The 13,016-nt window shown below is 39.8% G+C and overlaps 1 protein-coding gene across 1 annotated transcript; it reads left to right on the top strand.

The window, feature by feature from the left end:
- Positions 1-11,062: 11,062 nt before the first annotated feature.
- Positions 11,063-12,029, top strand: LOC129244241 (tigger transposable element-derived protein 6-like). Its single transcript, XM_054881856.1, has one exon. The coding sequence runs from the start codon at positions 11,091-11,093 to the stop codon at positions 12,027-12,029; it is 939 nt and encodes a 312-aa protein (XP_054737831.1). The 5' UTR covers positions 11,063-11,090.
- The last annotated feature ends 987 nt before the right edge of the window (positions 12,030-13,016 follow it).

The following is a 13,016-nucleotide window of genomic DNA, read 5'->3' as shown; positions in this document are numbered from 1 at the left end:
ACTGACAAACATAATGAACGCTTGCTTTAAGCTGAAAGACTTTCCCATTTATTGGAAAATAGCTGTTGTTGTCATGTTTCTAAAACCAGGAAAGGCCCCAAACGATGGAGCATCATATCGACGAATATCACTGTTGCTCATTTTATTAAAACTCTTGGAAAATTTTTTGATAAAACGTCTGAACAATATCGCAAAAAAAAAAAAACAATTAATACCAACACACCAATTTGGATTCCATGCAAAACACTCAACCATTGACCAAATTCCAAAATTCCTCGTATCATCGAGAATACACTTTATATACCAATATACATAAATAGCATTAAAGTACCATATCCTAATACAGCAAAATGTGTAGGTATGACGCTCGACATGAAACTTAGGTGGACTGCCCACGTAAGAAAGAAAAGAGAAGAACTGTACACAATAAGATACTGCTTTACAAACAAGTTCTCAAACCTTTCTAGACTTGAAAGAATACTCAAGCTACCACAGATTGGCATTGCGGCAGAAGGTCTAGCAGCTAGATCTGACGCAAGACTTAACGCAACCCGTGAATTTACCTGTAAAACATTCGGGCATAGCTCGCTCAATAGGTATGAGTTATCGGACCAATACGGACTATATGGCTCCTAAGCAGAAAGGGCATGAAAGTTTACATTGAACTACCAATAGGACACTATAAAATATATGTGTGAGAGAAAACGCCAAGAAACAGCAGAACACGTTCTATGCGACTGCCCAGCAGTGGCACGACGCAGACTAAATTACCTGGGAAATGGGGCTATAAATCCAAACCTCCTGGTAGAAATTAAGCCTACAGCAGTTCGGGTAGGCTACATGGCTGCACAATAGATCTATTCAGGTCGCAGTGCTCAAACAGCCAATGAATAATAATGATTCCGAAATAAAATTGGGTGAAGAGATTCCGAACAATAATATAAGAAGAGGGGTGGAAAAGAGGTATGAAACTCAGCCCCAATACGCTTAAAATATTTACTGATGGCTCGAAAATGATGAACGGGGTAGATGTAGGGATTTATTGCGCAGAGCTGGACATCAGGCGGCCAATTAAGCTCCCTGACCATTGCAGTATTTTTCGCGCAGAAGTCTTTGCGATAGGAAAGAAAACGACATAACTGAAACCTTTAAATACGGTATATAATGGCATCGCTGCGGACAAGAAAACACAGATAGACAGGAGGTGGAATAATCTAGCCACTTGCAAAACCACAAAAATCATGTGTGCACAGAATGCAGATAAATACGCCAGATTCGTACTAGCACTGTCTAGAAAAGAAATCAGAACTATCGTAGGTATGCTGACAGGCCACGATTTGTTCGCGGCCTACGCATACAAAATGAGAATTCAAACAATGATAGCTGGTTGCAATGAACTACAAGAGAGGGAAACTCTTGAACACCTTCTATGCTCTTGCCCTGCGTTAGCTAGAACCCGAATGAAATGTGTAGGAGCTCTACAATATCAGAGGTTAGAATGTCTCTCGGGGTTCATAGCTTACTTAGATTCGCAAAAGACGTAGGCTTATTACAAGAAGACTACTACAAGGAAACGTAAGGTTCAAGGTCCATCTGGTACCACTAAGGACCAATAGATGGCTTTCAGCCAGCCAGATCAACCTAACCTAATCTATCTGGATTTATGGGACTCAGCTATTGGGATGCACTAACTGAAGCAACCCCTTGCAAATACAAATATTCCAGGCTATGGTTCGGTAGTTTGGTGGAAAGCTGTAGGGAGAGACTCCAATACCAAATTACTCGGCAGAATGCAAAGATCAGCCTGTGCAGTAACGATCGGTGCAATCAGATCATGTCCTTGAGAGGCTCTCAGAGCACTGACACACGTTATTCCAATATATATATATATATAATTGGCGCGTACACCCGCCAAGCTCCTCTTCCTATTTGTGGTGTGTGTCTTGCTGTTGCTCCACAAATGGAGGGACCTACAGTTTCAGGCCGACTCCGAACGGCAGATATTTTTATGAGGAGCTTTTTCATGGCAGAAATACACTCGGAGGTTTGCCATTACCTGCCGAGGGGCGACTGGTAGTCACGCACCAACCCATTCGGCTACGTCGGCCGCCAATTCCAATAGACCTACATATTAAGAAGACGGCAACCTTGAGTGCATTTAAAGTGCATGGATGCTGGAAAGAAAAAACTTATGGTCACGCTAGTCTATTCTTGCGGCAAACTCAGTTAATCTCGGTGAGGACTGACTACATCGTCCCGACGGTAACTTTCAGTAGGAATTTTGCCATTCTCTTTCCATCTAAGGAAGAGCGGAATGAGCGATTCTCTCTAAACAACTTCGACACTACAGTCTATACAGATGGCAGTAAAATGGATTGTGGTGTTGGAGCTGGTATATATTCTCATAGACTTGGAAATGAAAAATCTGTGCGTCTCCCTAATACCAACAGTGTCTTCCAGGGGGAAGTACTGGCAACTGGGGAAACTTGTAGACTACTAATCACGGATTTATCTTTTAAGGACAATATCGCTATTCTTTCGGATAGCCAAGCCGCAATCCAGGCACTGGACTTGGCTACAACAACCTCTAAAGTGGTGGAGCAAAGTAAGAATAGCCTTACCACCTTGAGTAAAGTAACCTTAATTTGGGTCCCGCCATGAATAACGTTCTTGCAGTACCGGTATTCACAGCATTAGGTGCGGCCAAGCATGCAATTTCCCTAAAATACCTTCAAATCGCAGATTGTAGATGGAGAGACCAGACGAAATGCAAAATCAGCAGGACGTTATGGCCCACCTACAACCTCAAGCAATCGTCGTCATTGATAAACATGAAACGACGGGACGCCTGTAGACTAACGGCAGTCATAACTGGTTCCTGGTCTATCGGAGAACAAGCCGCCAAAATGGGTATACCTCACAATACATATTGTCACAGTTGCAAACAACCGGAAAAAAAGGAGACAATCTTCCATTTCCTCTGTGAATGCCCTGCCCTATGGAAGGGCAGAATGTTAACCCTGGGCAAACCGCTGTTCGAGAGTCTCGAGCAACTGTCTGGCTTAGACGTCAACAACCTAATAAAGTTCCTAAACCGCACAGACTGGATATAGTCTTGTTGTAAATAACTGTTAAACAAGTTGGTAACGAGGATGTGGCAACAAAATGGTGCGGAAGCGCTAGTTGGATTCTGGATGAATCACCACTCCAACCAACCATGACGCTCAAACCCGTTCAACCAAGGCAATGGCTTGATAAGTGTTATGGTGACTCCGCTCCATCAGAAACAACTACAACAATGATTTGCTGACTTCCAACGTGGTCGTAAAGACACCGATGATGCACAACGCAGTGAACGTCCAAATTAGTAAACGTCCATCAAAAAAATCCACAAAATCGTTTTGAATTAATCGATTTGCTCGAAAAGTGAAGTTGCGTGAGTTAACTGACATCGTTAGGATATCTAAAGAAGGTGTTGGCTTTTTATTGCATGAGCAATTATGAGATAGCTCTGTTCAAAGTGGATACCGCGCTTGCTCACTGTTGACCAAAAACAGGAACGTGTTGATGATTCTCAGCAATCGCAAAACTACGTGAATTGAACTTCGAATTGCTCCCACATCCACCGTATTCGCCAGATTTTGCTCCCAGCGACTACTGATTGTTCGCAGACCTAAAAAAATTCTCGTCGGTAAGAAATTTTGGTCGAATGAAAAGGTTATCGCTGTAACTCAGACCTATTTTGAGGTAAAAGATAAATCGTTCTACAAAAGTGAAATTGAAATGTTGGAGCGGCGCTGGAATGTGCTGTTCTTGATGGAAATTAGGTTTATGAATAAAGTTAATTTTGAACAAAAAAACATGTTTTCTTTGTTAGGCCCCATACTTTTCAGCCCATGTGTTATTAGGGTGTCTCACTAGAAAATTTTCCGATCTTTCCGCTTCTCGATTATCCGTTATTCGCCCGTCCGGTAATGTCTATTATCCAGGAAAGATGAAGAAAAAGTCAATTTATTTGTTTACCTCAACTATCCTTGACTATCTATCATTAAGATAAGATTTAAATTAATAAATAAATGTGCGTACATTTCTTCTGCAGGAAAGAGCAGAGGTATCCCTTTCTACAATTTATGGAAATTACGTCACTTTAGCACACTGATTAAAAATACATATCGTCATTATCACAAATATGTGTATATAAGCACAGTTGTATGTACGTGACGACCAGTTCAAATAATTACCTTCGGCAGGAATTTCTCTTGTATACCAACAACATTTGGTAATTGTCGCTAATGCAATAACAATAATTGTTTTTATCGTTCCTAAAATGTCAAAGTTGTTGTCCACTATTTGTTGTGATATATTATTGTGCCGCTTTGACCCTTCCACACTCTTTAATGCATACATTTCTGAGTCGAATACTCTGCTGATGGCCGCTTGTAGTAATACTGGTGCCCACTGAAGTCTAGTGAAGTAGTCCTGTGCTCTTAGTTGTTAGTGGGCGTATGTCAATGTAATATGCAATAGCCTAATATAGGGGGTTGCGAACGGAATGTCAAATGTTGTTTTTGCAGCCGCGCTTGAAACCTTTATCAATAGTAACCCATCATTGTCAATGGCTGACTTACATTTGGAAAGCCAACATTCGACAATATATGTATGTGTGTACAGATGTGTGTACGCGTATGGTAATAGAGATACTGCTTACACGGGGTTCATTCATTCTTTATTCAATAGCTTGTCGGTGTCGTCTATAGCCCATCCTTTTGACACTTAACCCTGTTAGCTATACAAATAATTATTTTTGGTAATTACTGTGAATTCATGTAAATATATTTCGTAAAACTGTATGACAGCTGAACCATTTCTCAACAATTACTGCCGTACTATTCATATATGCATTCGTAAATACAACCTTGCTTACGAATAAATGTTCTAAAGAGCCAGTGTGTCTACAAATAGCTTTAAAGATGATTTTTATGTAAATGGCCGCGGCTAAAACTCATGTATATGGTTGAAGAAGCAAAGAGTAAGAAGATATTAAGATCGCTTTTTCACTGCGAGGAATCTTCAACTTTCTCCCACTAAGTCCACGGCGACCCTCTTTACCACCAATTCCGACGGTAAACAATCCCAAAATTTTGGGTGTAAACTTCGACAGTTTGCTCTTCTTCTCTGCGCACAAAAACTTACAATTGCCACTTAAGTCCGAAATCAAAACAAGATCCACAAATCCCTTGCCGGCAGCACTTGGGGCAAAGAAAAAGAATTGTTGCTATCGACATTTAAGGCAATTGGCCGGCCGGTTCTAAACTATGCTCGGCCTGTCTGGTCGCCTGGAACCAGTGACACACAGTGGATAAAGCTCCAGACATGCCAAAACACTGCCATTCGTACAGCTACGGGCTGCCTCCTGATGCCCCCAATACAACACCTTCACAACGAGGCCAATATGCTACCTAATAAGGAGCATAACCAACTGCACAGCAAGCAGTTCCTGTTAGGTTGCTACCGTAGGCTTCACCCTTGCAGAGACTTGCTTGAGCCAGAGCCGTCTCCCAGGCACGTCAGCAGACACCTACTACACTACGCCGACGAGAGCCAGGACAAAACAAACCTACACCTACTGGGCCAGACAGTGTTTAGACAGTCATTAAACGACATTCACCGGGAGGCTGTTACCACCTTCATAAGCTCCCGTCCACTGCATGCCGTAATCGGAGTCCAACCACCCCCCCATTGCAGATGAAGAGCTCCACCTTCCCCGTGAGACCTGCGTAACAGTGACACAATTACGTTCTGAATATTGTAGCAGGTTAAACTCCTACTTATCCAGAATTGACCCCGACATACTAAACATATGTCCGGCATGTGAAGGCATGTGAAGGCACCCCGCACGACACTAACCACATTTTCACATGCCCTTTTAAACCCACTCATCTAACACCCCTCTCCCTCTGGACCAAACCTGGCGAAACAGCATGTTTCCTGGGCCTACCTTTAGTTGAGGCAGACGAAAATTACCGGTGATATACTCAAGACTGACGGGGCTTCTATTACTGCTACAACAACAACAACAACAAGATATTAAGATCGTTCCCACGACAGTCGGTTCACTCCAGCAGCTACAAAAACAGCCAAGCATAGAATCCGGTACATCCAAGGCGTATCTATAGAAAGTGGTGTGTTGTTAGAGTAATTGATTTCTTCTTCTTCATTCCGCCTTCAATTTAGAAATTCCAGTAAAACGGATTGTCGGAAAGTTGTTGTTGTGTTGTGAATGTACGACAAACTAATTTTATCTATTTGTCATTCATTCCATTCTTCTATTCTCTTTCCCTTGACATTTTTGAATAGATTCGTCTTGGGCACATCCTTAAATGAACATTTCGCTTAATTCACCACACCGTCCTAGACTAAAAGCCCCACCTGCTAGTTACCACATTGATTCTGCCTTCAACCAAATTAATTCAATTCAATTCAAATTTGTTCAGTCTAAGTTTGCAATCTTACAGACTGGGCTACAAGAGAACAATGACAATTAGGTTAGGTTAGGTATATCTGGCTGATCTGAATAGATTTCACATAAACCACAAGGTTCAGTTGTGTTACCAGTGTTGTTAGAGTCGTGTTGAACATAGTTCGTGATACATGTTTTGGCGAGTTTTAATAAACAGTTTATCCTTTTGTCCGCAATATCCTTCAAAGATGAAAAGTATACCGATCCCAGGCAGTTGTAACGAGTTCTGCTTAGAGCAGCACAGTGGCAAATGAGGTGTTCTAGCGCATAAGTTACATGTGTCGTTCTGGACCAATCCCATTTTAACTGCTTGATATGGAGAGAGACAATGTCCCGTCAGTACACCAACCGATTTTTTATATTCCTTCCTTGGGAGTAATAAAATAAGGTTGGTTGTTTTCATGTTGCAAGTTCGTAGCCTTATTTTGGCAATCCTGTGGAAGGCCCCTCATGTAGACTGTGCTTCCAGAGTTAGTTCCTTGTCTAGTTCCGTCTTTAAAACTGAGAGTGAGGATATATGTTCTACCTACTAATCCTAGACATGCGAACGCCTGCCCCTTAACAAGCTCGTCAACTCTCTCATTCCCCTCTATTCCCTTTTGCCCTGGTACTCAGTAAATTATGACCTGTCTTCTCACAGAGCTCGTCCATTTTGGATCTACAGTGTTGCACGCATTCCAAGCTAGTCAATATAGCCATTATTGTTTTAATAGCAGCTTGACTATCAATGTAGACCAATTCCGTCCACTTGTAGATTTCTCTGAGCGTCTTTGTGAGTATTTCACTCATCGTTTGAGGACACCTGCCTGAGATGGTAACAGCCAAGTCGTCAGTTTTGGTCCGCTTTCCCTAAGAAGTTCTAGACAATCCTAAAAAACTGCTACGAGATTAATGGCAAACATTAGCAACTGAACAGCTCTTCTAGTTTCGAGAGTTTTTAAGTTGATAAGCTTCCAACGAGAATAATAAGATGGCATAGGGTCAACAAAATTCAGAGAACTTAAAGCAAAACAAACACATTTTCTTTACACTCCTTCGATTCTGGCAGCATGACACTATAAACAGGGATTCATATAACAGAAACATACTCAAGTTTAGAGCGAACTATAGAAATAAATAATGGCTTTCTGGTGTGGAGATTCTGAAAGGCCTTTGTATAGCTACGTAGGAAATCAAGATTACTATTGGCTTACTACAAACCAACAGAGGTTAACTGTCCCTTTGAGATTTTGTAGTTAGAGATAAAAACGTTAGAAAAAGAATATGTCAAAGCAATTATTAGGATTAAAAAAAACTTGTTGATATGACTACTAAAATATTAATCGTAAGAAAGAGTTTGGAGTCATCGGCATACAGTAAGAACCTGAAAATTTTGAATCATGAACCCATGTGATTGATAGGAAATAAAATTCTGTGCGGTCAGACAAAAATAGAGCGAACGTTTCCCGAGTATATAAGTCTCTTATCATACCCATTGTATGGCACAAAAGCTTGAACAGTACCAACACCTGATACGAGGGCTATGGAGTGCGCGAGACTTCATCAGAACCAGTACCTCATCCAGAACCAGTGCCCTTATTAAACTCAAGCTTCCGCTGGATTGGACTGAGCGTATATGACTTTCTTCTGGCTGTAATTGGCCGAGATGTCTCAACCTTCTCCGCGCTATAGTGCTGCATTCACACAAAGAATATGCATTGGAGTGTCCTGGGATTAATCACAGAAATGACAAAAATCAGTGGACTATAACGAAATAATGTGCAGATGACTACGCAGTCTGCAATGGCCTGTGAGAATGGCCGTATGCATTTTCAGTTTATCCGTGAGAAGTTTATGAGTTTTCTAAATCTCTTTTGGTTGTACCCCCCAGTAAGAATTTCGCCTGGCGTAGCCACATAGTTTGGTGTCAGTTAAGCTTCTTAGCTTTAGCTCTTCACTCCTAAGCTTCCTGGTGAATAACCAAGGCGATGAAATGATGAGCTACATTAGGTGTACTCAAACATGGGCATTGTGCAGCGAATTAAGATGCAGCGAATCCGCTAGCTCAGTCAAGTCGTAGGAATGTACACAAATGCACCGGTTCTTAAAGTATTCGGTAAGATGCCCAAAGGTGGTAGCAGAGAAGGTAGAAAGGCCAAGTGCAGAAGGACTTGGCTTCACTTGGCATTTCTAATTGGCGTTGGTTAGCACCTGAAAGAAGCGACAGACGCGCTTTGTTGAGCTCAGCCAAATCGCTTAGATGGCCAATAAAGAAAAAGAAAAATAAAATTACATCGAACCTTGTCAGAAAGTTGATGGTTTGCGTATCTTGGTTTAGGGGAGCCGTGACGCCTTAATTTTCTTGTCAGACCACCGGCTGGGAGTGGTTGGGCTAAAGACACTTCAGACACAGGGAATAGTTCTCTCTCAACTGGTACTTATCACAATCTTGTCTCTCCCAATTAGCAAAGCTGTATGGCTTTGCCTTTCCTGCGAATAGATACGTACTCACACCGTAGCTATGACATTCTGCTACATCTCATAGTAGCTCGGAATAGTATAAGATAAGAATGGGATTTCTGGGCGAACACATCAGAGGAATATCTTTCAATTAATCAGATTAGAAGTTCATTAAGTTCCATGTAAAATCGTAATTGTTCGCTAAGATAGGTCAACAAGCTTGTAGGGGAGCTCGCGAAATGTATTTAGAAAGACAGGAGAAACATTTTTGGATTTAACTAATAACTAAAAGAATCAGATTAATAAATACGTTCTGTCAACAGTACGCAGTACAGAAATAAAAAATGTTCACCTGTCGAATTTTGTTGCACAATTTCGGCCTTCTTAACCCTCATTCACTCCTCGTATCAATTTGATTCGAATGGCATCAATACAGGGGTGTAACTCGAGGTTGTATGAAAGACTGCAAATGTAATATATGTACTTTCGCTCGAGGAATTTTGTTCCTCTTATCTATCAGAAAGTGATTTTACATTCATTTTGCAACAAAAAAGATTGGAAGAATCTCATGTCATGTCAAACTCATATACGAGTACAGACACTGTTATCAGTTTGACCTAGATTGAACTGTCAGAGTCATTTAAAATTACCCGCAGTACATATAACAAGGGAAAAACGTGAGAATAAGAAGAAGAAGCTGTCGCGTATTTATGAGTTCATTCATCGAGATCAAGTTGATAATGATGAAGAAAGCGTGCATTTGAGTCTTATGGCAGTAATAGCGAAGTGAAATGTGAACATTTAGCGAAATCGCATCAGAGGATGATTGTAAAGCAAATGGATCAACTTGACGGTGATGGCAACAAGACAAATGCTTTCGTTTTCTCAAACAAAGACAAAACCATTCGCTACTATTTCGAATCTCATTTGAAATTGTTAAAAAATTATTTCTTTTTCGGCAGAATAAATATAGATTTTTTATAATATCCATTGCATGTCCTTTATTTCATAAGAGAAGGTACAACTTTTTACATTTTCATAAAACAGCAAGAAGAGCGAAGTGGAAAAGGAAACAAAAATTTATTTTTAATAATTCTCTATCATGTATTAATATGTGTTCATGTAGAAATATGTATTCTGATATCTGCATTAATATGTGAGTGAGTATAAGTATTTCACGTATGAAATAAATCCTTTAAAAAATTAAATTGATGAGAAAAGTAAAACCGAATGTGCATCATTTCCATATGAAATTATTAGTTTGATGTGCATATGAAATTCTCCCGGATAACTTTTACTGACGCCTAGTGTTATCATCGTATTTTTATTAAAACTTCTAGCTGAAGTAAAAAATGTATGGAGCCGATTGAAATCGATCGTGCCTGTAACATAGAAACGACAAATTCATAGTGAGTGCGGAAACATAAATTTAAGTGGAACCATTACAACCATTACATTACAAGCATAGGCTCAGTATATATATACAGTGAAATTCCCCATTACGGACAGTCCTTATAACCGGACAGCTCCAATAACCGGACAAATTTTGGGCACACAGATTTTTCATTCATTTTTTCATACAAATATCATCCTAATAAACGGACACTCTAATAACCGGACGCGGACAAAGTATTTCAAACCATTTTCATAAAAAAATTTCTCATAAACGGACAAAATTCAAAAATATCACAAGCAAGCTTTGTTGTTCATTATAAAAATGAAATAGGTGATTCCCCTTTTAACAGGTATGCACACATTCAAGTTGTGTTTTAAATTAAGAGTAGTTTTCCATTCAGTTTGTTAAGTCAGTTGTATGCGAATGGTTGCGTTCAAAGTTCGTAATAATATGGCGCCGAAAAAGAAGGTACTTTTTATTAAAGAAAAAATGGAAATTATTAATGTATTCGAAAAAGATAAATTATCAGTACGTGGAATTGCAAAAAGGTATAGTGAGCCCAAAAATTTAATTGTAGGTACACGTTTCTTTTGCTTTGAAAGGTTCAATATTGGCAAAACACAAGCTGCTGAAATCAATAAAAATAAAGAAAAAATTCGTTCTAAATGGGAGTCTGGAGTTAATGTTCATCAAAAGCGAAACTTTCTTAAAGAAGGCGGCTCTGAAATAGACAAGATGTGTTTTAATTGGTTCGCTAAGGCTAGAAGTCAAAACATTCCGATTTCTGGTCCCATTTTGAAAGCAAAGGCAATGGAAATTGCAGGCAAACTGGGTGTACCTAATTTTAATGCTTCAGATGGATGGTTAAACAAACGGCGAATAAGGAATAATGTTGCTTTCAAATGCGTATCTGGTGAAGCTGCAGATGTAAACCAGGATGGTGTCGAACAGTTTAGGACAAAACTGCCATCTCTGTTGACCGGTTACAAGCCTCAAGACATTTACAACGCAGACGAAAGTGGGCTTTTTTTTCGTGCCTTACCTGACAAAATCCTCGCTCTTAAATCCGAAAAATGCGTGGGCGGTACACTATCAAAGGAAAGACTCACAATTTTGTTCTGTGCTAACATGGCTGGAGATAAGGAGCTGCTTTTGGTTATAGGTAAAGCAGCCCGTTCTCGATCTTTTAAGCATGTTCCAATCGCAAAACTGCCAGTGGATTGGAAGTCTAATAAAAAAGCATGGATGACTCGAGAAGTAATGAGTGAATGGCTGCAGCAGTTCAATCGAAGAATGAAAGCCCCGAATCGGAAAATTATCTTGTTTTTAGATAACGCGGCTCTCAATATAAAAATTATTTTCTTGCCGCCAAATACAACGGCAGTTAGCCAACCCCTTGATCAAGGTATAATCCAAAATTTTAAAACTTTGTATAGAAGCTTAGTTTTAAAAGACTTGCTATCTAAAATTGACAATACAAGTTCAGCCTCAGAGCTTTCAAAATCGATTAATGTACTAGAAGCTGTGTATTTCATCAAAGCATCTTGGGATAAAGTGGAAGCCACAACCGTCCGAAATTGCTTCCGTAAAGCAGGATTTTTGGAAACTTATGAGGATCTTCCAGATTTTGATTCTGAAGATGATATTCCACTGGCAATCTATACTAGGCTTTAGGAAGGACTAGACTTGGCAAATGATTTGGGAGGTTTTCTCCAAATGGATCAAAATGTTTTCACTGAGAACAACAATATAGAAATTCAATTTGACCAACAAGATGATACTATGGACATAAGTGATTCAGAAGATGAATTTTCAGAAGAAATATGTGAGCCTATAACATCATATGATGAGGCTTTAAAACTTGTTGCGGGCTTGAAACAATTTGCAAAAAATGACTATGTAGCTTTCCAGCACATTAAAAATATCGAGAGTCACTTTGAAAATGAGCATTTTAAATTAAAGCAATCAATGTTTAAGCAATCAAGCATTACCGAATTTTTTCAATCAAACTAGTATTGAAATGTAAAGACTTGTACAATGTAAATACTTAATCGATATATGTGCATATATGTATTTATATGTAATACTAAAGTATGCAAATAATGTTTACTTCCAAAAATTTCTTAAATAAACTATGTACAATACAATTTATATGTGTGGTATATATTTTGTGACTTCATCCCTTATAAGCGGACATCTCCCATAGCCGGACAAAAACACTGCGACGGTGAGTGTCCGGTTATAAGGAATTTCACTGTATATATTTTTTTTTTTTTGGTGCGTGAGGTAGGGTTCAAAATGCCTTCGCACTTACAGCGACCGTCGTGTGGTATGGCCACTAAAACGATCCCTCTTCTCTTTCTGGGGAGGCACCATTACCGGAACTGCTTTCTATATTACTTCGGGAGGGCCCAGAGCGGCATCCATAAAGGACCAATTCTATTCACTCACGTCTGGGTCCACCATATTTGTAGCCAGCTTTCATGCTATAGGCTCGTCTTCTTGTGTCTCTATCTGTGCGGCTTCGCTTTGTTGCACTGTGTCGAGCTCAATCTTTTTTTTCGTTGTACGTTCTCGATGTATTTCTTTACCGCATTTCAGCTGTCCTCACGTTCGAGCATTTTGCTGATTATGTTGCTCGGTGCGAAGTCGCCAATCTGC

Source organism: Anastrepha obliqua, chromosome 4 (assembly GCF_027943255.1).
Source record: "Anastrepha obliqua isolate idAnaObli1 chromosome 4, idAnaObli1_1.0, whole genome shotgun sequence".
NCBI classification, from domain to species: domain Eukaryota; kingdom Metazoa; phylum Arthropoda; class Insecta; order Diptera; family Tephritidae; genus Anastrepha; species Anastrepha obliqua.
This window is presented reverse-complemented; position numbering and strand designations above follow the sequence as displayed.